The 26,558-nt window shown below is 38.6% G+C and overlaps 1 protein-coding gene across 2 annotated transcripts in view; it reads left to right on the top strand.

Moving 5' to 3' along the window:
• The first annotated feature begins 1,234 nt into the window (after positions 1-1,234).
• KCNIP4 (potassium voltage-gated channel interacting protein 4) overlaps positions 1,235-26,558 on the top strand; it is a 429,312-nt gene continuing 403,988 nt past the window's right edge. For both annotated transcript variants that reach the window (XM_014265578.3, XM_005484983.4), the window contains exon 1: positions 1,235-1,505. In XM_014265578.3, coding sequence (XP_014121053.2) covers positions 1,445-1,505 — 61 coding nt within the window. In that variant the 5' untranslated portion in view covers positions 1,235-1,444. The remainder of the gene's footprint in view (positions 1,506-26,558) is intronic.

The following is a 26,558-nucleotide window of genomic DNA, read 5'->3' as shown; positions in this document are numbered from 1 at the left end:
TGTCAAAAAATAACACTTGGCAAAAGCTACCCGACATTGTGTTGTTCTTGGCAAGCGTTATGCTACACTGTGGTTTCTCTGTCCATTCAAGACTTCAGTCATTCCATCATTTTGGGGTTGAAATCAGACATAAGTTCATCCCAGTGAATAAAAGGAGATATAAATCCTTTCCTAAAGCATTGGTTGGCAACACGGCATAGGAATTACTCCTTTATCTTTCAACCTATAAGAATCTTATTAATACAAGGTTCAAGGAATAATATGAAATAAGATGTCAAAACTAAGGTACTGGGTAGCTAAGCCTATAACCCTTATGTGCCTTGAAAAGAATTACTGTAATTTTTTGGGGCTGAACACAACGAGGAGAACTGGGATTTCTGAAACACATCATTATTCACGCAGGGATAGACAGAATCGTAAAGACTGAAAAATTAACTGTGTAAAATTGAACTGGGAGAACTATCATTATTGAAGCATTTTCTAATGGTATGCCATGTGTCATAGTAGACTTTGATAAATAGAGGTGTTAAGAAGATGTCTTAAAATGCCCTTTCCAAAACATACGCTGGGGCTTAGGGAGTGCTCCCAGCCTGTGCTAAGCCTGACGGAGGTGTCCGAGGGGCGCAGCTGCGATGGGAGGTCCCCTGCGCTCGGTACGCTCCGTGTCCGGGGCAGCCGGCGGCTAACAGGTGATGCGGGCCCCGCCTGTGTGCGGCCCGGCCCTGCCGAACCCCGGCCCGGGCAGTCCCCACGGCCGCCCCGCTCCGAGCCGCTCCGGGGCGCAAAGCGGCCCCGGGGCAGCTCGGGGAGGGAGGTAAGGGAGCCCAAGCGCTCCGTGTCCCGGCAGGGAAGGGGGAGGTAAGAGAGCCCAAGCGCTCCGTGTCCCAGCAGGGAAGGGAGGGGAAGGCAAGCGAGCCCAAGCGCTCCGTGTCCCGGCAGGGAAGGGGGGAAGGTAAGCCAGCCCAAGCGCTCCGTGTCCCGGCAGGGAAGGGAGGGGAAGGCAAGCGAGCCCCAGCGCTCCGTGTCCCGGCAGGGAAGAGGGGGGAGGTAAGGGAGCCCAAGCGCTCCGTGTCCCGGCAGGGAAGGGAGGGGAGGTAAGGGAGCCCAAGCGCTCCATGTCCCGGCAGGGAAGGGGAAGGTAAGGGAGCCCAAGCGCTCCGTGTCCCGGCAGGGAAGGGGTCGCGGCCGCGGCCCCGCCGGAGCCCCGCGCCGAGCCCGCCCCGCGCCGCGCGGGTGGCGGGGGAGGCGCCGCCGCCGAGGCGGGGCCGCGCTCCCGTTCCCGCTCCCGCTCCCTCTCCGCTCCGCCGCTCCCAGCCCCGCTCCCGCTGCCATCCCGCTCCGCTCCGCCGTGCCCAGCCCCGCTCCCGCTCCGCTCCGCTCCGGCGCGGCCCCGCTGCGGCGGTGCTGCCGCGCTTTCCCGGCGCGGCTCCGGGCGCCTCCCGGCATGGACGTGAGGCGAGTGGAGAGCATCTCGGCGCAGCTGGAGGAGGCCAGCTCCACAGGCGGTAGGACGCGGGCAGCGCGGGGACGCGAGGCTGCTCCTCTGAGTTAACCGGGGCTCTCGTCCCCTCTCCTCTAACAGCGAGTGTGGCTGCTCGGCGTGGGGCGGGGGGGGGGAGCTGCTCGCCCGTGCGAGGGGCGAGCGCATCCGCGGGCAGATAGATGTGTGCGTGGCTATGGGGACCGTAAGCGAACGCTTCTGCCTGGGATTCGGGCTGAGAGGCGTTCAGGGGCTTCGCGAATCCCGCCCTAAGCTGCCTGCTCTGACCTAACTGGTACTTTTGCCTTTGCTGAAACGACTTGGGGCTGGGAGTGATCCTCCAGGGCACATCCTCTCTAGTGACCAACTTCAGGAGGTAATTTTGGTCAGGCTCCCGTACACCTGCTTTGGTCTCCATTGCACCTCTCTGATGCCTAAGTGGCAGCTATTTGATGGAGACCAGCTTCTTCTGGTAAGCCTTTGGTGCCTTTCTTTCTCTGTACCTCACATTGCAGTTACACATTCACCTGAGAAAGGCTACAGGATAACTTGAATTTTAGGGAGGAAAAAAACATGTCTTGCTATCCTCCAGGGATTTTGACTCCTGGAGTGTTAAGAATTTTTTCCCAGTTATTTAAGAACAAATTCTTCTTGCATGTAGTGTGTGTAAGTGTTGCTGAGAAAGGTGTTTAGCTCAAGCCAGCTGGATAAGCAGAGGATAGTTGGACAATTAATGAAAAACTTTGCAAAACAGGCAGTCAAAAACAGGGAAAACTTCTTTTCTTAGGAAAGGTGTTTCTTGCTTTGCAGCTAGATTTCTCATGAACTGTGATGCCGGTGTAGAATAGTAGCCTTACCAACAAGTTGTTTGAAAGACTCAGTGCAATCCCACCATTTGCTTGATTTCTAATGCTTCAGAATGCATCTTCTGCTTGCTTGAAGAGGTTCACAATCATGTGTTTCCTGCTGGATTGTACCTGGTTTTGCTCTTTTCTTAATGTCCTAGCTCTTTAATGTTTTAGAATGTGTACCCTTTAATGCAGAATACCAGACCATTTGTGTTGGGGATAGGGAACTTTTGTATTTGACTGTGCTATCAGCTCAATTGTAAATCTGTCTTTGCATTTCACTAAAGTTTTGGGAAAAAATGTGTCATCATTATATTTACCCAACCAGGAACACAGCCACGAAAGTGGTGTTGTGATACTTCTTCTACTTTTCAGATCCAGCACCCTCACGTTATAATTTAGTCTTTTCCCTCCATGTACCACTTCAGCCTTCCAGCTCTAGTCTCTTGGAGGTCTGAAAGTCCAACTGTTTTTCCATAACACATACATCATCAGAGACAAACGGCGAGCAGGCTCTTGGCTACCTGTGCAACCACCACGCAGGACTGTTCAGCCTAAACAAAACTGAGGTCATGATTCAGGCATAGTGGGTTTGTACAGCTGCTGTTGAGGAATTATTTGGTTTGTGGATCATTAATGTAGGTATTGACGTATAAAGAGAGTTTAGAGGCTAACTTTTTTTTTTTCTAGCAGGTATAGTTCGCAGTAGCAGGAAAGTGTCTATACAGAAATTGGGGGAATATCTGAATTCATGTCATGCAAGTAATAGGAAATACCCAGATGATGTTTTTATGGAAATTGCCTTCAGTTGAGCTGTATATTAGATGTGTTTTCTCTTTTGGTTCTCTTGATATGCATGCGTAGTAGCTTTAAAAAATTAATGACAGCTTTAATTCACTTCAAGCTTGTAATGGTGAAGAGAAGTAAGTTACACTTTTGCACTCTTTTAGAGCAAGCAAAATCTGACTGAAACATGACTTACTGTGGGAAAAACATTTCTCACAAGTAAGTTTTTATGCCAGAAAAAGAATACAGAAAGATAAAAATGACAGAGCTAGAAGGAAATACCTCCTTTCTTTTGGAGAATGACATACATTACTCAACAGATATCACCAGTGTGATGTGATGTGAAGCTAACAAGTGTCGGGCTTCACTCCTTTGGGCTTTCTTCTTATGTGAGACAGCCCATTTATTTTCATCTTCCCACAGTTTTGGCCCTTTTTTGTCTAAACTTTCCTTTACACTTCTCCCTAGCTGTCTCCCTCCAGGCTCTTAAATGTTCAACTCATTTTCAGTGCCATCAGCATTTCTGAATGTACCTGTCTGTTGCATTTTTAACAAGGAAGGTGGATTTTTTTCTCATTAATTCTCTTCAAATAGAATCATAGCTTCAAACGTTAGTCATTTTTAAATGGTAATGCCTGCAGTAGAGCTGTTACGGGGATTTGATGTTAATGCACGAGAGTCAGAAAATGAAACCAACAAAAGTGCGACTGTTCCTCAATTTCATTTTTCCAAGTGAAATAAAACCCAAAAAATGCACAGGCAGCTTGAATAATGAGAATTATTAATGAAAAAGGCAACATTTTATGCCTTTTAACAGGTAGTGACTGCCTTAAGCTGATCTTCTCCTTACATTTAATTTTGCACCTTGCAGGGCTTCTTCTGATTCAAGGGCATTCAAATTAATGTCAATTGAAGCACCACTGAGAGTTGTTGAAGTATGAGACTGTTTCCTCTGTGGAATACTGAGCCATTGTAAGGATGAACTGTTTCATTCCTCTGCCTCATGAGATTGTCTTTATCAATGTTTTATCTATCAGAAAGCTGCATTTGTGCTAGTGATAGTCAAAACTCATCTGCTGCTGGGTAAAGGCATGCAGTGTCTTAGCAAAATGAGAAGAGCAGAGGGAGATTATCAGTAAAAGTTTGTGTGGGTAAGAACAAGTTTAATCACAAAATGTCCTGTGGGTTCAATATCTAGGACAAACTTAAGCTGTTGGGAATACTAATATGAATAAGGCATTATCACAGCAACTGGTTGCTTTGCTTTAGGGTGTGATGAATTCAGAATGGGCATTGTGCTGACCAGTGTGACCATGCTTATTCAAAAAACATAAATATTTATGAAAGCCATGGTGTCATTTACTCCAAGTTTTAAAGAGTTTCAGTTATTAGACAAGGCAGTTCATGTTATGAAAAGGGTTGTAATTTCTACATTGTGGGCAGAAGTACCACAATGGACCAAATAGTATTATTAAGCAGTGTTTATCCAACTTTATGTTTACTTAGAGTTAAATATTCTCTGCCATACCTCTGGGACATCCTTGTGCACTAGTGCTCACTTTTACTTTTAATGAATGACTTTTCTTGTTGCTTGGGGCATTCTTAGAAGACAAAGGAAATTGTGCTAAAAGGACAAAAAATTACATATTGAATAAGCTGAAAATAGGAAGTTAGGAAAATGAATGCTAAGAAAAAGTAAGAAAGTGATAAAAAAATATACTGGGAAACAATTACAGGAAAAAAAGAAGAGGTGGGAAGGGGGAAAGGAGGAAACAGATTTTGTATCTCATGTGTTGAGGTACAAAATCTGTTATGTGTTAGTAGTGGGTATTGGACCAATTTCTTTATATCCCAGTTGGGATTTATCTGACACAATGAAAAGCAGGCAGTGACTTTCCAAGTGATGTGCACCAATATTCATATCAGTGTGATCAGTTGGTTTGTCTGGGAGCTCCATCCAAAGAATGAGCTGTCAGTCAAGAGTCAGCCTTACTATTTTTACTAATGATCTGTTGTCTCCAGACACTCTTCATCATTGGATTCTTTCAAGATTCTGATGGACAGGGTGCTGGACTATCTTGTCTAGACTGTGCTAGAAGTGCTGCTTCCAAATGCAATGCTTTTCCTGTGAAATCTGCAAATATGTAAAGGAAGGAATAAATTAAATGGACTCATGAACTAATAAAGGATGTATGTATGTGATGGACGTGCAAGGAGATGCAAATAGTTTCAGTGTAAAATATACATTCTACTCCTGCAGGGTGGAGGAAACAATTGACACTTGAGAGAACTGACTGCTGCATAAGCCTCTGTATAAAATTTGAGTTCTGCCTCCCTCTCCAGTTCCTCTGTTCAATGAGTATAAAGAAGTAATTACATGCAAAATTCTGTTACAGAGAGTCATATTTGACATGAATGCTGAAAATAAAGGCTTTCCTCAATATAAATTTTACATAATGTAAACATCAATTTTTACAAAATAAAGCTTTCTTCTTAATTATACTGTCTGTCAAGATTACTACCTATGCTCGGAGATATGATATATAAATAACTGAACATCTGGACAAGCTTCAGGTGTACTTGGCTTAGAGAATTTATGCTTTCCTGGGGTTATTAGACTTTTTGAAATGTATAGAGGCAGATTTGGTACCTCACAGGAAGTGTAGCCATAAAAGAGGTAGCTGGTGTGTGTCATGGAAAGCTTTTACAGTGTATCAGATAAGCACTTAGGACTTTGGGTTGGAGCTGAATATTTGATCTGTGCAGCATTCAGCTGTAATCTATCCCATCTCAGCCTCTCAGTTTGCCATTGTGATTTATTCCGAATCTTTGGCTCTTGAAAAAGAAAGTATCTAAAAATACAACGCCTGATTGCTTCACTGTTTCATGGATATGTGCATTCCTGCCAGGCATTCCTACTACCATCTCCCCATCCCCCTCACCAATTCTGCTGGTCCTCTCTTTCTTTCAGGTACCAAAATAGACTGTATTTGAACTCTTCCTTGCCAAACAGATGCTGGCCATTTATTGTCTCCTATGAGCAGAGACCATTGGTCCTGTTTGAGATGAGAGAGAAAACATTAGCAAACAGTTGTGGTCTTGGAAGTCAAGGATCCAAATTTCAGTAGTTGTAGTCGACACAGTCTGAACCAAGTAGGATTCCCTTCCTTATTAGCACACACTTCTGGGACTTGAGAAGTGCAGATACCAAAGCTTCATTATTTGGAGCACAGTGTGGTGGAGGTGTTTAATGGATTATTTGTCTCCATAATGTTTGGGCTGAACTGTAATGTGTGGCTGCACCAAAAGCAAATGGACAACAGTTTGACATAGGCATTTGTTTGTTGATAGTATCTGTCCTTTCAGAATCCTGGTTTCTCTGGCAAGGGCTTTGCTTTCCATTGCTTTGATGGCTAAGTAGTGTCTGGCCTGGATTTCCCACTAAGGACACCAGGTAGAATGAGGAAGAGAAGTGAATGTATGTGTTTTGGAGCCTATAGAATTGTGGAAAGCATAGAATCCAGTTTTCTGTGATGTTCTCAATTGTTAGCTCGTAATTGTGTTACAAGAGTCTTAGGATCATATAGATCATGATTCGATTTATTTTTCCCTCATCATTTTCCATTCTCACACACTACAGGAGAGATTGTTTCTGTTATCACCTTCATGTATGCAGCAGCAGAGGAGGTTGGGCTCTAGATTTATTTCCATGAATTTGGGAGATCTGTAGACAGCAATAAATTGGCAGCAGTTTAAAATATGTGGTTGGGTTGGAAATATATTGAATCCATTCGCCTCTAAGAATAAACCCAAACACAGAATAAAAGCTGTATATCTGAGCTCATACTGTGTTTTATTTCTGGCAGCCCAGCAGAGACTTAATATGGTATTAAAAGGAGCTCTCTGTCAGAGTTCTGAAAATAAATATAGTGTTTCTCTTTTATATTCTTTTTCACCTATAAAGCAAATTTCTTTAGAGGTACACTTTATAGTTGTGCTCCCTTGTTTTATGTTTATAATTTACACTGCTGTAACACAAACAGTGGTAGGAAAGTCACAGGTTCTTTTGTGTCCACTGGAGAAATGAACTAGAGGTGGAATGCGTGATAATAGAGAATCCTAAAATATAGACAGTTTGCCCTATTCAGAAAAATGATGCATTTAAATGTTTGGATTTTATTGTAGGAGATAATACCTTTGTTTGTCTACCAGGTATTTTTCACCAGCTAATGCATAATCCCCAAGTACAGTTGAATGTTTAGCACTTCACAGAACATTATAACCATATGCCACAAAGTTGCCAAGTGGTGACAGCATAAAAAAAATCTTCCAAATCTGAATATCCTAAGAAATAGACTTCAAGGTGGTTGTGGTTATAATGCAGTCAGTAAGAAAGGGTTTGCTATTTTATTGACAGGTAAATAGCCCCTCAATTTTACTGATAATGTTTTCTTGTTCTCACAATTTTCAGTTACCTCTCTGTATCTCCAGATAGTTATATTATGAATATTGCTGTAGTTAATAGGATTTAGTAGAGAACATATTTTTTTTTTTTTTAAATCAAACTTTTATTAATAATCCAGAGGAACCTTTAGGATTTATTAGAAAGGTAAACAGTAACCATGAAGTGTGATGATGGGTCTGATTCTTCACAGTGGGAACAACCAGAACAGCATGTCATCACAGTAAGTCTTTTGATTATTGTGACTATTCCTGAACCCTTTGATACTGGTGGGAACAATTGCAATGAATAAGGATTTTTAAAATTAAATGTAGTTATTTGACTTAGAAATTTCAGTGATATTACAGACTGGGTTATAACACAAGCACATTGAAAAACAAGTTTGTGCCAAAATAAAAACATTATATGAAGAAAAGATCTATCCCAAGTATTTGCAGTAAATTGGAAAATAAAAAAAAAGTTTGATTTTTAAAAAAATAATTTAACATAGTTACATGATGCAACTTGAAACAGTGATCTTTTGAAAGTACACTATATAACATCTGTCAGATACAAGCCCTATTGCAACTGAACATGGAGGTTTGGGATTTTATAATATATAGAGATGTCTGTGTACATTCTAAGCGCCATAAATTAGCAATCTGTAATCACATTTTCAAAATCCCTGCACCAGTACTGCTATAATGGTTTTTTGTTTGTTTGTTTTGGTTGGGTTTTTTTTCCCATAAATGTTGCAGCTCATAGTTTCAAAGAACGCTTGAGAAAGATTGACCCTTTTTGAGATTGTTTGTTTTAGAGTATGCCAAAGCATGTTGCACCAACAGCTCCTGGGCCTTTTGCAGCAGGAGGTGCTCCCTCCCTGTCCAGGCACTGAGAGGGGTCAGGGCAAGCCCCTGCATACACACAGACACAGACACATACACACAGACAAACAGACACACACACAGAGACAAACAGACACACACACAGACAGACACACACACACACACACACACACACACACACAGAGTTAGCACCATGGCTGGCAGGAGCATCCCTGTCTGTGCCTGTGCTTTCCCTGGGCTGTGTGGAGAATGAAAAGTGCACTGTGGGATTACAGTCCCTACCTGAGTGGTTAAAAGAAAGGAGAGGACAAAGACCAGGAAATGTCTTTTATATGTGTGGCTTTAGTGGTGTCTGAGCAAGTGGAGTTGGGGATCTGCTGTTCTGTTACCTTTAGAGATAATTGAATCCTGTTTTAAGGGATTCTGTCTTAAAAAATGTAGGAGAAAAGAATAGTCCTGAAGAATAGTCCATTGAAGCAACATAACAGATGTGTATCGGGGATATGCAACCATAGATTCATATTTTGCTTCATTGTGTGCTGGTAGCAGTATGATAGGTGTTTCTTCAGATCACCATAGGTCTTGAGTTTTGACAATGTAGCTGGTTTTAACCCAGGCTATCCAGATGTCCTTAATCATTCTGACTGTTGGCTTATATTCCAATGCTCAGTAAGTGAATTGTATACTGCATGTTTTCTGATGCAGTCTTTCTATTCTGTGTATTATTTTCCATGTTGATTTATGGACATTTGAGTTTATTGTAAAGTATCATCTGTTGTAATGCTATCTATAAAGAAAGATAAATCTAGGCTTTTTGTTTGAGGTATTGTGTGGTGGCAGCATCCACCGTCTGGTAACTGAAACAAATATACATTAAAATTTGTTGTTATTTTGAAAAAAGTGCTGTAATTGACATACACACACACTTAGGTGCTGCCCTGATTTCTGCACAGCCAGTCTATCAAATCTAAGATGAATAAGAAAAAGAAAAATAAACAAAGTAGGTGTGCAAGTTGTGATGATGTGCAGTATGATTAAAATACAGAGAATTTCATGGTATTGTTTCAGTAACTAGGTCTACTTTATATACTGCATTATTCATTGATCTTTGTGGTGGTGATGAAGTGGGATTTCCCAGTTCTGTTTTTTTTTTTTTTTTTTTAATATCTCGCATTGTGCATTATCTTACAGAATGGGGTAAATGAGAGAAGTACCTCTGTGTCTAGGATCTATCTACTCACTATACTGCTTACTTCAAAGGTGCTGCTTCCAACCTTCTCTGCGTGGTAGATGGCTGGTAGATGGGAAAGAGGAGGTCAAAGAGCAGGATGGGTTTGGTAGACAGGTGATGGTGTTGCCCTTTCTGCCTTCTTTTACATGATGATGACTACAAACCTCTTTGCAGGAGATTGACACCTCCAACTCTGTCAAGCAATGGCTCCTGCTTCTGTCTGTTTGTCACTTGAAAGCACATACGAATCCCTCAGCTCAATGGGCACTTTCTGACCTTTTTTGCATAATCTTTTTCCTCAGAGGGATGTTATTTCTAGGTTACATGCTTCTTTCTTGGTTGCTTGATTGTCAGTCAAAGGAGAGGAGAGTAGGTGATGCATCCAGTGGAACTGGTGGTCTCTAATGCATGTTTTATAAAACAGAATTCTGATAGACTGGAAGAAAATTAGCACGTGGAGGTTTAAGTGAGGGGGAAGCAGACATGACTGAGGGTATAGGGACATAGTTCTTTACATGGTACACCTGCTGTCAAGTTTCTCCCAGTACCTTAAATCTTTACTAAAAATATGAACTAGTAGGACTTAAAATTAGACAGACTTACACACCTTGTTTATTGTTTACTTGCAGAGTTGAACAATATTTAGACATTATTTTGACACATAAAAATACTGTTGTCAGTTACACCTTTTGTTTGCATTCAGCTACTTTTCTCATACTAAACTAGAATAAAGCAATTCTGTATTTCAGTATAGACTTATAAAGATCTCTTCCTTTATATAAAGGCTTTGAGCCACCCCAGACTTGAGAATCAGTACATTTTCTTGTTCTTGAAAATATGGGAGGTGTTCAGCTAAAATCCTATATTGTGCTAAAAAAACCAAACCTCTACTCTTAATTTAGCTTGTTTTATTTTGCCAGAGTTCAAAAATGACTGCTTATACTTAGAAATGCAAAAGTAAGAATGTTTTGACCTGTTTAGATAGTAAAACTACCTAAAAAGTGTCAGTAAATTCCTAATGTCTTATTAAGCAGTGTTTTATCAGCAGTTGCTTTAATCAACAGCACTTAAATTACTGCTAGGCTGACAATCTGTTAGGAATTTTTCAATTGAACAATTTAGAAGAAAGTAGGCTTTTTTTGGTGTATTTTTCTTTTCCTTTAAAGAACCCAAAGCATTAATAATGTGTTTTCATGCAAGCCTTTTTACAAAGAATATGTACAGAAATGCTGTCAGTTTAGTGACTAATTCCTCCATGAAAACGAACAAGAAAACATTGATGGCATTATCAAACCACCCCTTGGTAGGCAGCAGCTCACAATCCTGACTGTGGGGATGATATATATACTTTCCATTCTGCAGGTGTAGTGTTAGTATAAAGGAGTATGCAATAGTCAACACACACAGTTCATTATGTAGTTTCTTGTTGCAATAACACAGAATGTTTTGTGTTCCAAGAGGGGGGTGTATTGATTAAATGCACCTTGCAGTCAAACAATTAATGTAGATCTTCTGGATCCATCAGTGCCTGTTTCATTCTGATTGAAAGCCTGACCTTGCAGCAGCTGCAGTTCAGTGCAGTGTTGGTAAGTGAGGATCATCCTGATATTCTTAAGAAAGCATTTACTCATAACTGTTTGAACAGTTGACTTTAGTTCTTCAGATTCTGAAACTTCTTACAGAGAAGGGAAGAAACAAAGCTTTTGTCTCTTCCTGCATAGTCCATAATTTCATAGGCCAAAACTGGGGCTGTAGGGGATACCCAGCTATATTGACAATGCACCCTGTAATTGCTAATACAATCTTATCATGCTAATATCATGAAAAATAATATGAGAATGTGAGAAGCAAACAGAGATATCAAAAGAGAACTTGTTTACCTATTCAAAATAATGGAGAGCATTTCTAATCTGAATCACCAAATCTGCAGCTTTTAAGAGTCAGTTAATTATTTGCTTTCTGGCGAACAAAACTTCCTTAAGGAATGCTGAGATTTTTGTGTGATATCTTAATTTGAGAAATTTTCATTATAAGAAAAAAAATCCTACTGCTGACAGAGTTGTGACTTTTCTGGCTGAGGACAAGAGAAACAGACATATACTCAGTCAAGTTTACATGTTTGTGTTTGTCTCTGGATGCTAGGCAGACAGTGACTAACCAGGCTGACTGCATACAATTGTGTGTAATCCATACAGCCTGCTCAAGGCTAGAGCCTGATACAAAATCCAGCTCAAAAATTCTATTACATTGGATTTCATTTGTAATTTTGAGATAAAAGCGATAAAAACCCATGTAATCACAGAAAACTGTTTTGGAAGAGAAGGTGAGAAGTCTTCCTGTTTCTCCTGATTCCCCAAGGCAGGAGCAAATATTCATATTCTGGTTCAGATGGCTTTTTGCTCAATGTACTTAAAATTCACCACTACTGGGTGCTTTATGACATTGTTGGTTAATCTGTTCAAGAATTTATCTTTCCTGATACAAACTGTTTCCTAGTCCTAAAGTGAATCTTACATTTAAAGCCTGGTACCCAAAATGGATGAAATACATAGCCAAGTTTTTATAGTACTGAATAGGACAAAAAAATGCATTTGGTATGTCTTAGATTTTTGTCTTGTTTATAGTTTTAAGTCTGAACTGCTGTCCCTTCCACAGCAGCCTTCCACCTGTCCTCAGCCTGTGATTTAACATGCTCAGCAGTGGCAGACTTCCCAGACAACTTCCCAGTTGTCACCTAAAGAGTTTTTCTCCACTCTGTTTCAACAAGACAGATAATTTCTCTGGAAGTTTACTTGATAGGTTCTAAATTATCCTTTACAAATGATAACTGTTTTTGAGTGTTGCTTTTTATCTTCTAACTTTAAAACTTGTTGGAAGCTTACTGACTACAGTGCTTGAAATTGGAAAATCGAAAGGAGGGTAAAGATTTCAACTTATCTGCCTATCACAAATGAGAGATTTCAGCTTGCCCCTGTTGATGGTAGTTTTTCTCATCCTGCAAGAGCTCTGTAGGTTGCTGCTTCCATGGAGATGAGATCAGCTGCTCCCAGTTTGTGATGGGAGTAAGTTCTGCCCTTGCAATGCACAACTCTTTGTCTGAATTGGTTCTCGAGAATTTGGGACGAGGTAGGAATCATTGTCTTGCAAGAAATAGCAACCATCAACTTTTCCTCATCTCTATGGGAAGCTTGATGGAAGGCTGTGTGGATTCTCAAGGGCCTCCAGAGCTCTTTTATGATCTGAACAGATATTCCAAATAAATAAAGAAGCACAGCTTAACTTGCACTGCTTTCCAGCTATTTATTGCATTTGGATCTTCAGAAAGAAAACTTTGTCAGTGACCCTTTTATGAACTCTATCTTTTCTAAGAATATTTTATCTTTTGAACATTTGATATGTAGCATGAACTTAGTTCTCTCTTCCATAAATAAAAACTGAAGACAGTTACTTTAAACAATTTTTTAACATGAAAAGTCAATGTCACAGGCAATAGCGAAGCTTTTGAAGTTTCAAGCATTTCTTATTCAGATTATTTTTATCAGTGCTGTACCATCTCACACTTGATAAGATGTGCCTCCGCTTTTATGAGTATCTTTACTAAATGCTATTATAATGATAAAACAGGGTGTGCTCATTCCTCTCTTATTTTTCAAGGCTGATGTATCTAGGAGGCTTTAATCAAGAATATGTAGTATATTTTAACTTTTAAACCAGCTTAAGCTTTTCTAGTTATGATTTTTGGTGTGCATACTCCAAAAGTATTTAACTTTTGTCCACTGCCTGATTAAAACCACCATTAGAATGGCACTTGCATACCAATGACCATAGAGAATTTATTATCTGTCTTTACCAAATTCGTTTTTATAGTCTGATAGTTTAGGGATATGGTTCTTTAAGATTGTAGCTCTGGGAGAGCTCTGTGATAGCTGGTCTGTGGATGTTAATAAATTAAACTGTGTTTGACTTCAGTTGTGAGATGTGATAAAGCTGTTTTAATGAGCCCAGGCAGAGGCTTTTATCAGGCAGTCCTCTGGAGGCAGGGAGCTGGTGCTCGGGCTTTATAGCAGTCAGCATTCCCTGCTTTGGCTTTGCTGGGAAAATGTTACACTTGATTTTTATATGAATATATAACATCATCTTTTCTGTATACTTTGGGAACTTCACAGTGTTCTGATTGACAGTTACTTTGTTAACATCCATCACAACTAATCTATTTTATACATTGTGTGTCTTTGTCTTCACATCTTTTATTCTCCCTCTGAATTTTATGATAAGTGTTCTACAAGTTTATCATTCTAGCACTGCCCTTTTCCTTCAGAACAATTTTGTTAGACAGTTGACCTTAGCTGGAAATAAAGTGTGTAGTGAGTTCTATTTGTTGTGTCTGTTTCTGGGTAACTTTTTATTAGTCTATTCATGAGTCTTTTATGAATCTATTAAGCCAGTAATAACATGCCTATGATGGAGAGAACTACATTATTCTTGGATGATAGGATCACACTGCTTTTTGATCAGAATTGTCACCATCCTAAATTACTGGACACTTTCTGAAGTCCTGAAGAATAATTTGTAAGTGATAGAGAAATGAAATTGAGAAGTCTTGTGGGAAAAATCATCACTTTGTCAGTCTAGGCATTTGGGCTATGCCTACATATGGGAAACCTGTGATTGAGTAATAACGAGTAAGAATTTTTACAGAGTTCTGTGAGTGACCAAGACATAGACTCAGACTGGCAGGTAATCTGAATTGTTTATTCAAAAGAAACGAGCTGGTTTTATACACTTTTTCAAGGCACAGTATTCCTTATATGGTAATTCTCACTACGTGACCTGACCCACGTTGCCACGTCATCAACACGGGTTCTGAATGTCCTTCTGTGGGATGATCACACACTGTTCACCCGTCTGTCAGCTTCCAGCAGGCTCCTCTCCATAGGCTCTGCCACGTGGCACCTCCTGCACCCAGGGTTGGGTGGGGACAAGGTCCCTTGTGCCCCCTCTGTGCCCCTTGTGCCCTCCTGTCCCAGTCTGTGCCACCATGGGCCCCTCTGTGTTGCCCTGTGCCTCTGCAGTCACATCCCACGGCCCGCAGCTCAACTCCATCCCATCTCTTCCTACAGAGTTCTACTTCAGCCTAATTCTAGTCTAGTTCAATTGACTAAATGCCTGCTAACATTTGTAGTGCATTAAGGGAACGCATCTTCCCATTTAGCTCCACCTAGAAAAATCTGTGTATTCTGAGTGTGTTCCATGATGGGAACCATTAGGTGACTTGTGCAAGCTCGTTCCTGATCTGGGTGGAAAAGCGAAAAGGTCCACATGTCAGACAGCACTCTGGGAGCTTTCCCATTCTCTGGGGCCCAGAAGTTTGGTGAGCTTGTTTGAACATTTTTATCTCTTTGGCAAATTCAAATACGATCCTTTCTATCTTAGGCAGTACTTAGGGAATCATGCTAATATTTTAGGACTTTTTTTCAAGATTAGACCTACTTATTTTAGAATTTACTATATTAATACCTCCAAAATTGCGTCTTTTTAGGATCAAATTTTCTGAGAGAAATTTTCTTAACATCTAATCACCATCATCAAGCATCATCATCATTATGCAGAATCTGCTTCTCATTTTCTGATAGAGAATGATTTCTGATAGCCTTTCTGCTATCACTTGCCTGATTGACAATTTGCAATTAATTCATATTGTGTGCGTTCAGGCTGCTTGTTTAGTTGTGACTGGAACAGCACATGTGCAGAACATATTACAGACCTGCCATCAGCGAGATGCCTCCTTCAAGAGGCAAATGTATAGCTGTGTCAAAAATAAACATCATAGAGTTTAACAGCAGAATACATGTGTGCTAGAAATTCAGTGCTGGGCTTGGTCCATACAGCATCTTACATTGGCTGTTTTCAGACAGTTGTGCAATTGGATGCAACACACCCTGGTAACTTGCTGTAATTTCTGTGTTTCAGGATGCTGTTGCTTGTCCAGAGAGAATATAAGAGTTCAGTAAAAACTGAGAAAGGAAATTAAGTCAATACTACTGCAAAGAGTATAACCCTGCATGAAGGTTGGCTGTTTTTATAAATGACATTAGTTTGTTGTCACTAGAGTTGGAACTTTAAGAATAGTGGGCCAAAGTACATCTTGTTGAATGTTTCAAGACTGTTTTCAAGTATTTTTAGAGTTTGAACATATGCATTGGGTAGTGTTTCCTTGAACACCCTGGCTTTGAAATCTAATTTTAGATTAGATTGTTTGCTATAGAAATAGCCACAAAGCCAAATTAACTTAATTTTATGTTTGTCAAATTTTCATGCTGAATAGCTACACCTCACAATTTCTTTCTATGTTAAGGAATCAAATTTATATTCAGAGTGATTATACTTCTTTTAAGTGTTACTAAATTGCTTATAAATCAAATTATTTCAAAGATGATGAAACTATCAGATTTATTCTTAGCTTGTATGAGTACCTTCTCAGCCTACTGCAAAAAATCTTTTGAAATCTCAGATATATGCAGACTTGCCCCCCATATTCAGTTAACTTAGGAAAAAATCACGCAGGTTTATTTTTCCCAGAATTTTGTAATGGAAAGGCCTTCCATAATGGAAGCTAAAAATAGAAATTATTACTGGTAATTTTTTGAAGTTTTAAAGTGACTGAAAGTTTCTATTCAGCACTGGTGAGGCGACACCAGGAGCACGTCCTGTGTCCGTTTCTGGGCTCACGAGTACAAGGGACACATGGGCATAGTGGAGAGAATCCACCAAATATCCATCAAGATGATGAATGCACTGGAGCATCTGTCCTATGAGGAAAGGCCTGGGCCTGTCTGGCCTGGAGGAAAGAAGGCTCAGGGAAGATGTCATCAATAAATCAACACTGAAGGGAGGGAGCAAAGAGGGCGAAGCTCTTTTCAGCAGGGCCCAGTGACAAGAGCAGAGCCAAGGGGCACAAACAGGGTTTCTCTCAACATGAGGAATGGGGGAGTGACCAAGCACTTGGCACAAATTACCCTTGGAGGTTGTGCAGTCTCCCTGCTTGGAGATATTCCAAAGTCATCTTCAGATGGTTCTGGGCAAACCTGCTTTAGGTAGCCCTGCTTGAACAGGGAAGGTGAGACCAGATCACCTCTGAAGGTACCTCCCACCTCAGCTATTATATGATGCTGTGACTGAAATGGACAACACTTTTTTTTTTTTTTTTAAGAGTACATTGATTATAATAAATTTCTTGGGATACTTGTGGGATTTTCTTTGTATTTTTCAGCTTTGCTCACATTTCTGTCCACAGTTTTGTGTATAAAAGTTATATCAGGCATGATTCTCACTGAAGAGAAGAGAAAACTGGTTGAATATTTTTCAGCAAATGGCAAGGAAGATTTTAGCTGCATATGAAATAGAAAGAGTGGTTCTTCAGTGTAAGATGCACTTAACCAGTAGTTCATGGGTTGGAAATAATGTTCAAAGTTAAGTGATTCAGTTCTCAGAGCACTGCATAGGCACATCCAATCCCCCAGTTTTCTTTAACATATACTCAGTTTTAACGTGTAAGCACTCAAACATTGCAGATTATTGCCATAATGTATCTGAAACTAATTTTTGAGAATGGATTGTTGTGCCAATATAGTTTTCTTTTCTCTTAAGACTCCTGCTAGTTTTGTATGCTTTAAAATAGAATCTGTTCCTTCTGCCATTTCTCTAGAGCATTTCTCTAGATATGTCTGTTCAATGTTGTAGGTAATCTGGTTTTGTGAAGAGTCTTCAGAGATCATTAATAGCTGGAAATTTGAGTAATTAGTGTGAAAATGTTGGATCTGTATACATACATAGAAGATGAAAAGAATCAAAAATAATTGAATTTTCTGTTTCATTGTTTTGGTGTGTATGGTACTTGATAGTGTTTTGCATCTATAGTATTCTTAAAAGAACTGAGCAGAGGAATAAAAATGCTGGTATGGGGTGAAGTGAAGATACTGGGTTTTGCAGAATGTTTCCAAACCCGAGTCTTGGATGTGTACTAAGGTGTCATTTTTTCTCAGGGAAAATGTAAACTAGGTTAGGGGTTCTGGAGTTCTTTCATATTTTTCACTTTAAGTGATTTTGAAAGTTTTTTATGTGTTATAGCCCACAGCAGCAGCATCTAGAAATTACATAATGACCCACTTAAGAAATGCAGTCAGAACAGATGCTGCAAGACTCTGCTTTAACTCACATAGAGAAGATGTCTCCAGTCAGGTCAAAGAATTTTGCAGTTGCTTGATTAACACAAGGAGTTCCTCAGCAGAACTCAGGTCAATATTAGCCTATTTTGTAAAGAAAAATGTTGGGTGATTGTATCATAATATAAATCAGATACTCTTTATCATGATTTGAAAATACAGGACATTTTCACCTAATCTGAGGTTTTTGTCCCTAATGCCAGGTGAGATACTGATAACACAATTATGAGTTGGTTTCTCTTTCTTTCTTTTTTTTTTTTTTAAATTGGTGATGGAAAAGTGAATCTTTAGTTCTTAAACTTCATTGCGAAAAACTATCGTGTTAATGAAAAACACTTTAAAATGTTCGAAGGAAAAGCATGAGCTGAAATGTTTGTGCTTTCCATAGCTCTTCTTGTTAAAAAAGAATGGACTTAGGTAGTACTTGTTCATTCTTAAAACACACTGTCAACTTACCCTGCTTTACTAGCATTTCCTACATTTTACTAAAATTAAGCAAAAAAGCCCCAACACAGACATAGCCCTAATCTTTAAAAACTTTACAAATAGTTTTACTTTAAGATTTTGATTATCAGGCTATATTTTGTGTTGAAGGCACACATAGGAAAATTACCCATTAGATTTTACAAACTTATGGGAGTTCAGAAGGAGTTTCATACTCTGAGATAGTTCTGATGGGCACATTAGCTCTCTAGTGGTTATGAGGCAAGACTGACTTTAATGAATGTCTTCATTTTACATGTCTTGTACAGAAGACTCCAGTGGGACGTTTGGTCAAGGTATCTTTCTGTTCTGAAAATATCATCTATTGCACCTTGTCAATATTATACCAGTTATTTTAGTAGAGAGAAGACAGTTCAATCAATAATTTGCTTATTATACTCACCCACATTATTCAAAGTGAAAAGAAAAAATAAATCCTTAATTTTCAGAAATGAAAAGTAGAATTTCCATATAATAAAACATGGCTACAGCTGTACCTCAAACAAACGACCAAATTTGCAATAATTAAAACAATGTAAAGAACTTTCAGGAAATACTTCAACTACTACGCTTGAGCTTTTCAGTACATCCCACCTACCTATATAATAGATCTGCTAATCTTGTACTTTCAGCCTTTTTGCTAAAAATGTTGGACTAAATTGAACACAGTAAGTATCCATTTGGTTTTGATTTGATTTTCTTTTTTAGATACAAATTATGCTCAAAATGCTTCCACTTTTTCACAGATTTTTTATTTTTTTGAACGTAAGAACTGCACAACTACATTATGAATGTTCTTACCCTTCCATTCTAGGAAAGCAATTGGGATTTAGTGTCCAAACCTCCTACAGGTAGCAGACTATCAGAAAACAGCTTATCCACAATCTGGCAAGCCCCATGTTCTTGGCATGTGCTGTATTTGCAGCAGAGAGCTCTGTCGTGCTGCTTGGTGAGGTCTCAAGGAATGTATAGCCAAGGATGGAGAAAGTGATGTTGGTATTTTGCAAGGAATAATGCCATTTTCTGGGACAGGTGTCATGTTCAAACCCACAAAGTTGTAAGTCCACAGTGTAGGTGGAATTGCAGAGACCCAGGTTGTGTAAAATTATTTGTTTCTGGAAAACTCTAATAATTGCCACAAAGTGGTAGAGTGGACTTTTGGAGCTCCTTTGCTATTAACACCTTTATTTGGTGATAATACATTTGGTGATGTAGTGTCATCCATGGGAGAGGTAAATCATAAAATCCAATTGAATTTATGCTTGAAAATTAAAGATATTAAAGGTATTTTTGATCAGGAGAGAGCCTTGCTCTGCTTCTTCCAGTTCCATGACACAATTATCACTACTGAAGATGGTAATCCATGCTCTAGATTGTAATAGAAAGGTATTCAGAAGAGCCTGGTTGTATTAGTTTGCTCCCTTTTACCAAGTTAATGTAGAACCCCTTCAAGACTGTGGCTCCTGCCTTCACTAAGTATGATGACTGTTAATGGTGGCTTGGGGCAACCTAGGGATAAATGAAACCTTAATTAAAGCTAGTGCTAAGTGCTGTACATAGGCATCACCTTTAGAAAATAACATCACTTAGGTTCAGTTATAAAGCTCTGGAATTAGTACACTGACAGTGATTTTAAGGGGAGAATTAGTGAAGTAATTTATTCTTTTTACATTTTTTCTTCTGTCTTGCAATCAAGTTCAGCTTGCCAGTTTGGGACGTAGATGATACTGAAAGTCAACAGCATACTTTTTTTTTAAACATCCTGTTTATTAAAGTTGAAGTTAATGAGCCCCTAATTACTTTAATGTGGATGATAGGAGGCTTAGATACTATCCTGTGATTAATCTAGGAAGGGATTCTCATAACTAGTAATAGGGGAAGCACTTAAATTTAATATTGTTTTTACTGGAGAACCACTTCTTGTGGTTTTATGTGATTATTTTATAAAAGCTCTTCTATCTTTTGAGTGCTATAAACACTTGTTTAAAGCACATTTGATACTTTAAAGCTCTGAAACAATGGATAATTTTCATGCTTTTCCTTTCTGTACATTTGAATATGTCTGAAGTTACATTATATCATGCGGTAGTATTAGATCTGTATTCAAACAGAAAATAGAAAAATGAATGGGGGAAAAGAAAAAGAAGCAGAGATCTTGGCTATCTTCCCATTGTTGCCACTGTTTTTTGATCACCAGTGATTATCATGACTGGATGTCTTTAGGACTCAGTCTTTAAAATGTATGATGCAGCTGTTTATTTACACAGCGCGTGTACCTCCCTTTAACATGAAAGGAGAAACCAGACAGCAGGAGGATGGGTTTGATGCTGCACAGCCCATGCATAATGGGATATTAAACCAGGGTGGCAGTCACCTGGCTGCCTGGCTTATGCTTCTGCTCAATCAGCCTGAGACCTTTCTTTCCATAGGCTGGCAAAGTTTAGGTTTCTGTAAGTAATAAAGACTGCAGTTCAGCATGTGTGATGGAATAACCTAGGTGCTTTGTTGGTCGATTCAAATTATAATTCAACCTTTCACAAAACCAACCAAATATTGATGTTAGGTCCTCCCCTTACAGATTCATAGAGTTCTTATGGATTCCTATAGGAATTCTGCACCCTTGAGGACTTGCAAACAGACTTACTGAAGCCATTTGCAATTTAGCAAACTCCAATGATGTAGGTTAGGTTGACTCATGTTCAATGGCATTAACTTCCCTTGATGATTAATTCAATTTTTAGAGACATTTTTCTTCCTATTCTTAATGTCAGTAATTTCCTTAAACAGCAAAAAGAAAAGGGGAAATAAAATTTGTAGGCATTCGAAGGGAGAGTAGTATTCTGAATCCTTTGCTTCTCTCTGTGGAAATCTTCAAGTATAATTGCTGTTTTTTGCTGATGTCAAATTTCAAGGGTTCTGCAGAGAATAGCAGTTGTTCTAAAATACAATTGTACTGTTTAAAGTGCACTACAGGGTCCTAAATTCTCTTGTGAATTGTCTCTCTATAAAAAGAAGATTGAGACTAAATTCTGAGATTATTAGCTATTTTGTAAGATGAATTTCAAATAAAATAAAGATTGCCCTGACAAGAGCACCAAAAGAGTTTTTATGGGGTTTTTTTATGATTGAGACATACAGCAGCACTTCATACAAATATATGGGGTTTTGGCAAATGTGGCGTTCAGTGAAATGTTCTTTGCCATGTATAATAAATGTTTTCAGACTGGATAATGATAATAGAAGGAAGAAATAAATTAGTATTTTTTTTCTAGCCAAATCACAGCCTTATGACAAGTTTACCTAACTCTGGTCTCATCTAGTTATTTCTAATTTAATGGGGAAAAACCTTTCACTTACCTTCTTATTTTCCTTCTTATGAAATACTTGTGACAATTTGAAAACCACCTATTCACATTGTTTTATTTTATTGGGCCCATTATTATTTTTATAGTCATGACAGGTTCAGCCTTTTGCATTAAGGCATTGGGGTTTCTTTAACAACTTTTAGAGATAGAAAATTCCAACTAATATAAACCTCCTATTTCTACATGACAGACATTGCTTGGCCTGCTTCTTTTAAAGGCTCAGAAGAATATTAAATATGTACATTACATGAAGGAAGAATTATTCTGAAATTAGAACAGAAGTAAGAGAAGGCCATAATTGATATAATTTTCTGACTAAACCGCAATACACTGTTTTGGCTCAAATGCTAAAATAATCTGATGTTTTTCCTTTGCTTGAATGCTTTTTGGACACAACTAAGCAAAAATATTCTGCCCAGTTCATACAGATCACTGACAAACACCACAGTTTAGGAGAACTATAAATGTGTTAACAGCCCTGACAATGTTGAGGTTTTTTTGAAGTGATGCTAATTATACTACTAAGATCACTGTTCACAGCAGAATTCATCAGAGCCTTTTTTCAGTCAAACAGATGGTTTAAAATTTACACAAAATTTAAGGTTGAGCCTGTGGGGAGAAGCTATAAACTGCACCACATTGGACCAAAAGCTTTGGCAGTTGTGCAGCCCAGTTCCGGGGGTTGTGAGCCCCTGGAGGGCCCTGGTGACTTGCACAGCAATCACCCCCGTGCTCCTGGTGCTGCATGGACCAAAGCATTTGTTCCTCAGCTTGGATCCTCCTCAGATGCCCAAGAATGTTGTACAGTGCTCAGTTTCACACCACTGAGAGCACTGCTGTCAACCCTAGTCCTGCAATTTTTAGGAAAAGTGATTGCATTGTAACCATTAGTGCCTACATGTTCTGGCTCCCATTGGATGGATATCTCAAGGAACCAAAAATGCTGAATTCAGAAGGAGTTTCTTCTACAGTTTTCTAACCATGTGATAACTGGTTTGTACTGAATATCTTACAACAAGACTGAAATCACCCCTACATTGCATTTTTAAGTAGTTTCTTTGTATTATGTGGCTTTACAATGGTCTGGGTCCTTCCTGGACGTGCCCACTATTTAGAAAAGTGTGATAAACCTGATGATGTCTTCAGTGTTGACTTTTGAAGAACACCAGTGATTACTGATTTACCTTCCTTTCAGTAGAGAAAATGCCTTCTCAAACAGCTTGGAAATCTATAAATGAAGATTTTAGTGGATTTGGGGGCCTTGGAAATTTATTTTATGCTTTTGTGTATTTTTATCCTCATTATTATTTTAAATATCAAGTACATTTATAAACAAAGTTCAGGATTGGTTAAAAATGGTAGTACATAATTTTCATGTTATAAAAAATCTGATGTTGCATATTTTGTGACTGTTAAATTTAGCAGAACTGCTGACATAAAGAGATGCAATTCTTGTGCATTTATGCCTTTTTTTTCCAATGAATTTTTAGAACAACCAAAGATTTTGGTTATTTTACTTTCCAAATACTAAAGTCTTCAAAGACTTTCTAATAATCCAGGGAATTAATAAGATAATACATGGATATGAAGTTACTGCATGAATGTTGCTCTCTTTTATTTTTAACTTATTTTTTATTGATCAAAAACTAGCAGCAAGTTAGATTTGAAGTCGAAAATGTAATATTTTGAAACGGAGCAAATACTTGTATTCAGAACTATATCCTGGTTTTTATAGATTGTTTAAATAGTAAGAAGTAGGCATAGAAAAAATGCAAATTTTGGACATTTTTTCAACATTATTTGTTTTCTTTCCCCAATATAATTGGAAAAATATTGTTGAATACATTGATATTGGAATCAACACCTAGGATAAAGAAATGGGATATTTTCAATTTTGTGTGCAAGTAAAATGAAAACTCTCTGGGTTTTACCGCAGAAATGGTTGTTTCATTTTGCGATGTGTGTAGAATAAAATATCCCTGTTCTTTTACATGCAAATTTGGAAAAAGAAAAGAAAAAATTTGGTCTAGATGAAGAAGAAAAAAAGCTACTTACTTTCTTAAAAAAGGATGTCTAGTCTTATGCCATGCAAACAAAAGATGTAATTTTTCTAAAAAGCAAGAAAAGACATTCAGTTTCCACAACTCTCTTAGAACCAAAGATCTGACTCTTAAAACTACTTAAAGACTGTGGGAGAGCTGCCACAGGTGCTTTCTGAGGAGCCACAAAAGCCATGTCTGATCACACATGAAGAGACTCCTGTGCTTCCTTTGTTGCTTGGTTCTTGGAGTTCCTGTTACCATCTGGCCATATCAATGTCCTGGATTTTTTGTTTTAAAGCAGTAGATTACTGTGTTTCTGCTATCTCCTTATTTTGAGGCTTACTGCTGTGGTAATTTGAGTGCAAATTAAGCAAGAGAATTCAGTAGCCATCCAGTGCACAGTATATGAATAGCTTTTAATAATGTGCACTGCTGGAGATTATATAAATGATTTTTCTTTGAACTTTAATTTCTTCTTTTTACAAGTATTCCGAAGTTCTGCTGCATTAAACCTACCTCTCTCCCTTTATCAGTTAGTTAAAAGGAAAGATTTTTATGTGCCAACATCAGGCAGCTCACACAAAGTTAACTGAATGCTAATTATGGTTCAGAAATTTTCTGTGCTCAGAGCTGATAATACCCAAAGCCAAAAAGTGTCCCCCTGCTTGGTTCCTATCTTTTCAGGTTTTCTAGGTACCATCAAACTGCAGTTCCTCAAGCGTTCAAGTATATAAAGTCAATCCACTTTCAAATTAGGCCATTTTTAAAAGATGTGTTGAGGAATAATGAAAATGTTCAGTCTCCCTTTCACTTTGCCTCAGGTCACATTTAGAAAAGTGTTTCTTCTAGGCTGTCATCTATGGGGATTAAGCATTTGCTGAGTTTTGGAATTGAGTTTTTTTTCTACATAGAGATATTTTATTGACTCAAAGTCATTATACCCTCTGAAAAGTGAAGGTGTGGAGGTGGTGGCCGTGAAGACTCAGAGCAGAGGAACAGCTGTAAGATGCTGGGGGTGGAGAGGATTCATTTCTGGGTCTGTTTCTGGGATGAGCTTACACTTTTCAGAAGAGGATTAAAGGTTCTTTACATACTATTGTAAAATTTACCTCCCCTCCAAAATCAAACCAAAAAAAGCTCAAAACCAACACTTGGTGATGGAGTTTAATAAACACTAAGAATTATAAGTCTTAACAGGAGTATAACACTTGAATTCAATATCCTCCAAAAGCTGTAAATTATGTCTTTCTGTGAGAATCATTACTAAACTTGCAGGAAAATAAAATATTAAGAAAAAAAAACTGGTCCCTTTTTCCATTAATTGAAGTAATAATTCTGTAATATTTTGATGTTAGTCCAAAATGTGATTAAATAGTTTCCTAAATATATTTTAATTGGTTTAATACAATCTACTTTAAATTTCTCTGATATGAGCGCATTAGAATAACTTTGCACTTAACTGGGTTGCAAAACAGACTGTATCTCACAGATATACTTTCAGAATGCTAGTTTAATCTGATTTTTGTATTGCATCTGAAGGAGATTTCAACTTCAATACCAGCCAGTATATATTTTAAATGGCTCAGATGTTAGAACTACCTTTTAATATAATAAACTCAATTCCATATAATTATTGCAGTATAATTACTTTAATCTAAAGCTTTGCCATTACGTTTTCTATTTTCAAATTACAGTAATCAACTGCATCTGCTACTGCAACTGATGAACTGTAATGCTTATCTGCAGATGTTTAATTTTTACTTATAACTCCCTTAATCTTGATTGCACTGCAATGAAACTTTAAAGGTCTTCACGTAGGGGAGAAATGTTCAACCTTTGTCACGAAGCATGGAGAGGGACTTTTTCTTAGTATTAAAAAGAAAACTTAGCAATGCAATTAAGATAAAAAATGAGACTTGTCTAGAAAAAATGTCCCTTTTTTTATGAATATTTGATTTTCCTGGTGAAAACAGGTTGAGGTTAGGTTGTGCTACACATTTTTGCTGTGCAGAGAAGGTTTGACTGTGAATTGTCTCATTGATGGCAGTGCGTGTGAGACCCAGCTCTTCAGCAGAGAACTTTCCAGTGCTCTGCTCATGTCCCCAGCTGGAAGCCCCACAATTCTGAGGAGAGAACCACATGTTCTTACTGCTAGCAGGCTGGGAGCATCAGTTACTCCCAAGCTGCTCTTGTAGACTCCCCTCCAGCCATATAGACAGCCTAGGTGTGAACCTGGTTTGTTTCTGCCTTTGAGTACTCAGGTATACCAGGAGTAAACCATCTGTGCGAGCGAGGAAAACGCGAGACAGCAATGGGAGTTATTTAGGAGACAGGAATATATTTGTTGATTTCCTCCCACACCAGTGACAGTTCCTTAACTTTTCCCTGGAAGGCTGCATGGTTCTTAATGTATTCGTTGTTAGAAGAAAAAAGCCCAAACAAACCAGTGAATAATATTTGGATGACAATTATTTTCCTATTTTTGAGCTGCTTAGGCAGGAGGCATTTTATTCATGGGTAATTAAGCTCTGTAAATTGTCCAAAAGTTTTGAGAAATATTTCTTGCAGCCAATTATTATACCAACATTATATCAACATTATTCAGTCTTTCACTCAGGTGCCTAGATTCTTGCTTTAAGTAGCCTCAAAATTAATATTTAGATTTTATAAGAGCTGTCAGAGTGGCAAAGCTGTGGCTTTGGAATTGACACCTTTTGCCACAAGGCCTTTTCTGGCAGTGATAAAATTAGAAGGTAGAAGATTATTACTTTTCCCTTATATTTTGGGCGTTTATTATCAGGCTCCTTTCTCTCAA

This window comes from Zonotrichia albicollis, chromosome 5 (genome assembly GCF_047830755.1).
Source record: "Zonotrichia albicollis isolate bZonAlb1 chromosome 5, bZonAlb1.hap1, whole genome shotgun sequence".
Classification (NCBI taxonomy): domain Eukaryota; kingdom Metazoa; phylum Chordata; class Aves; order Passeriformes; family Passerellidae; genus Zonotrichia; species Zonotrichia albicollis.
The sequence above is the reverse complement of the archived record's forward strand: the minus strand, read 5'-3'. Positions and strand labels throughout refer to the sequence as shown.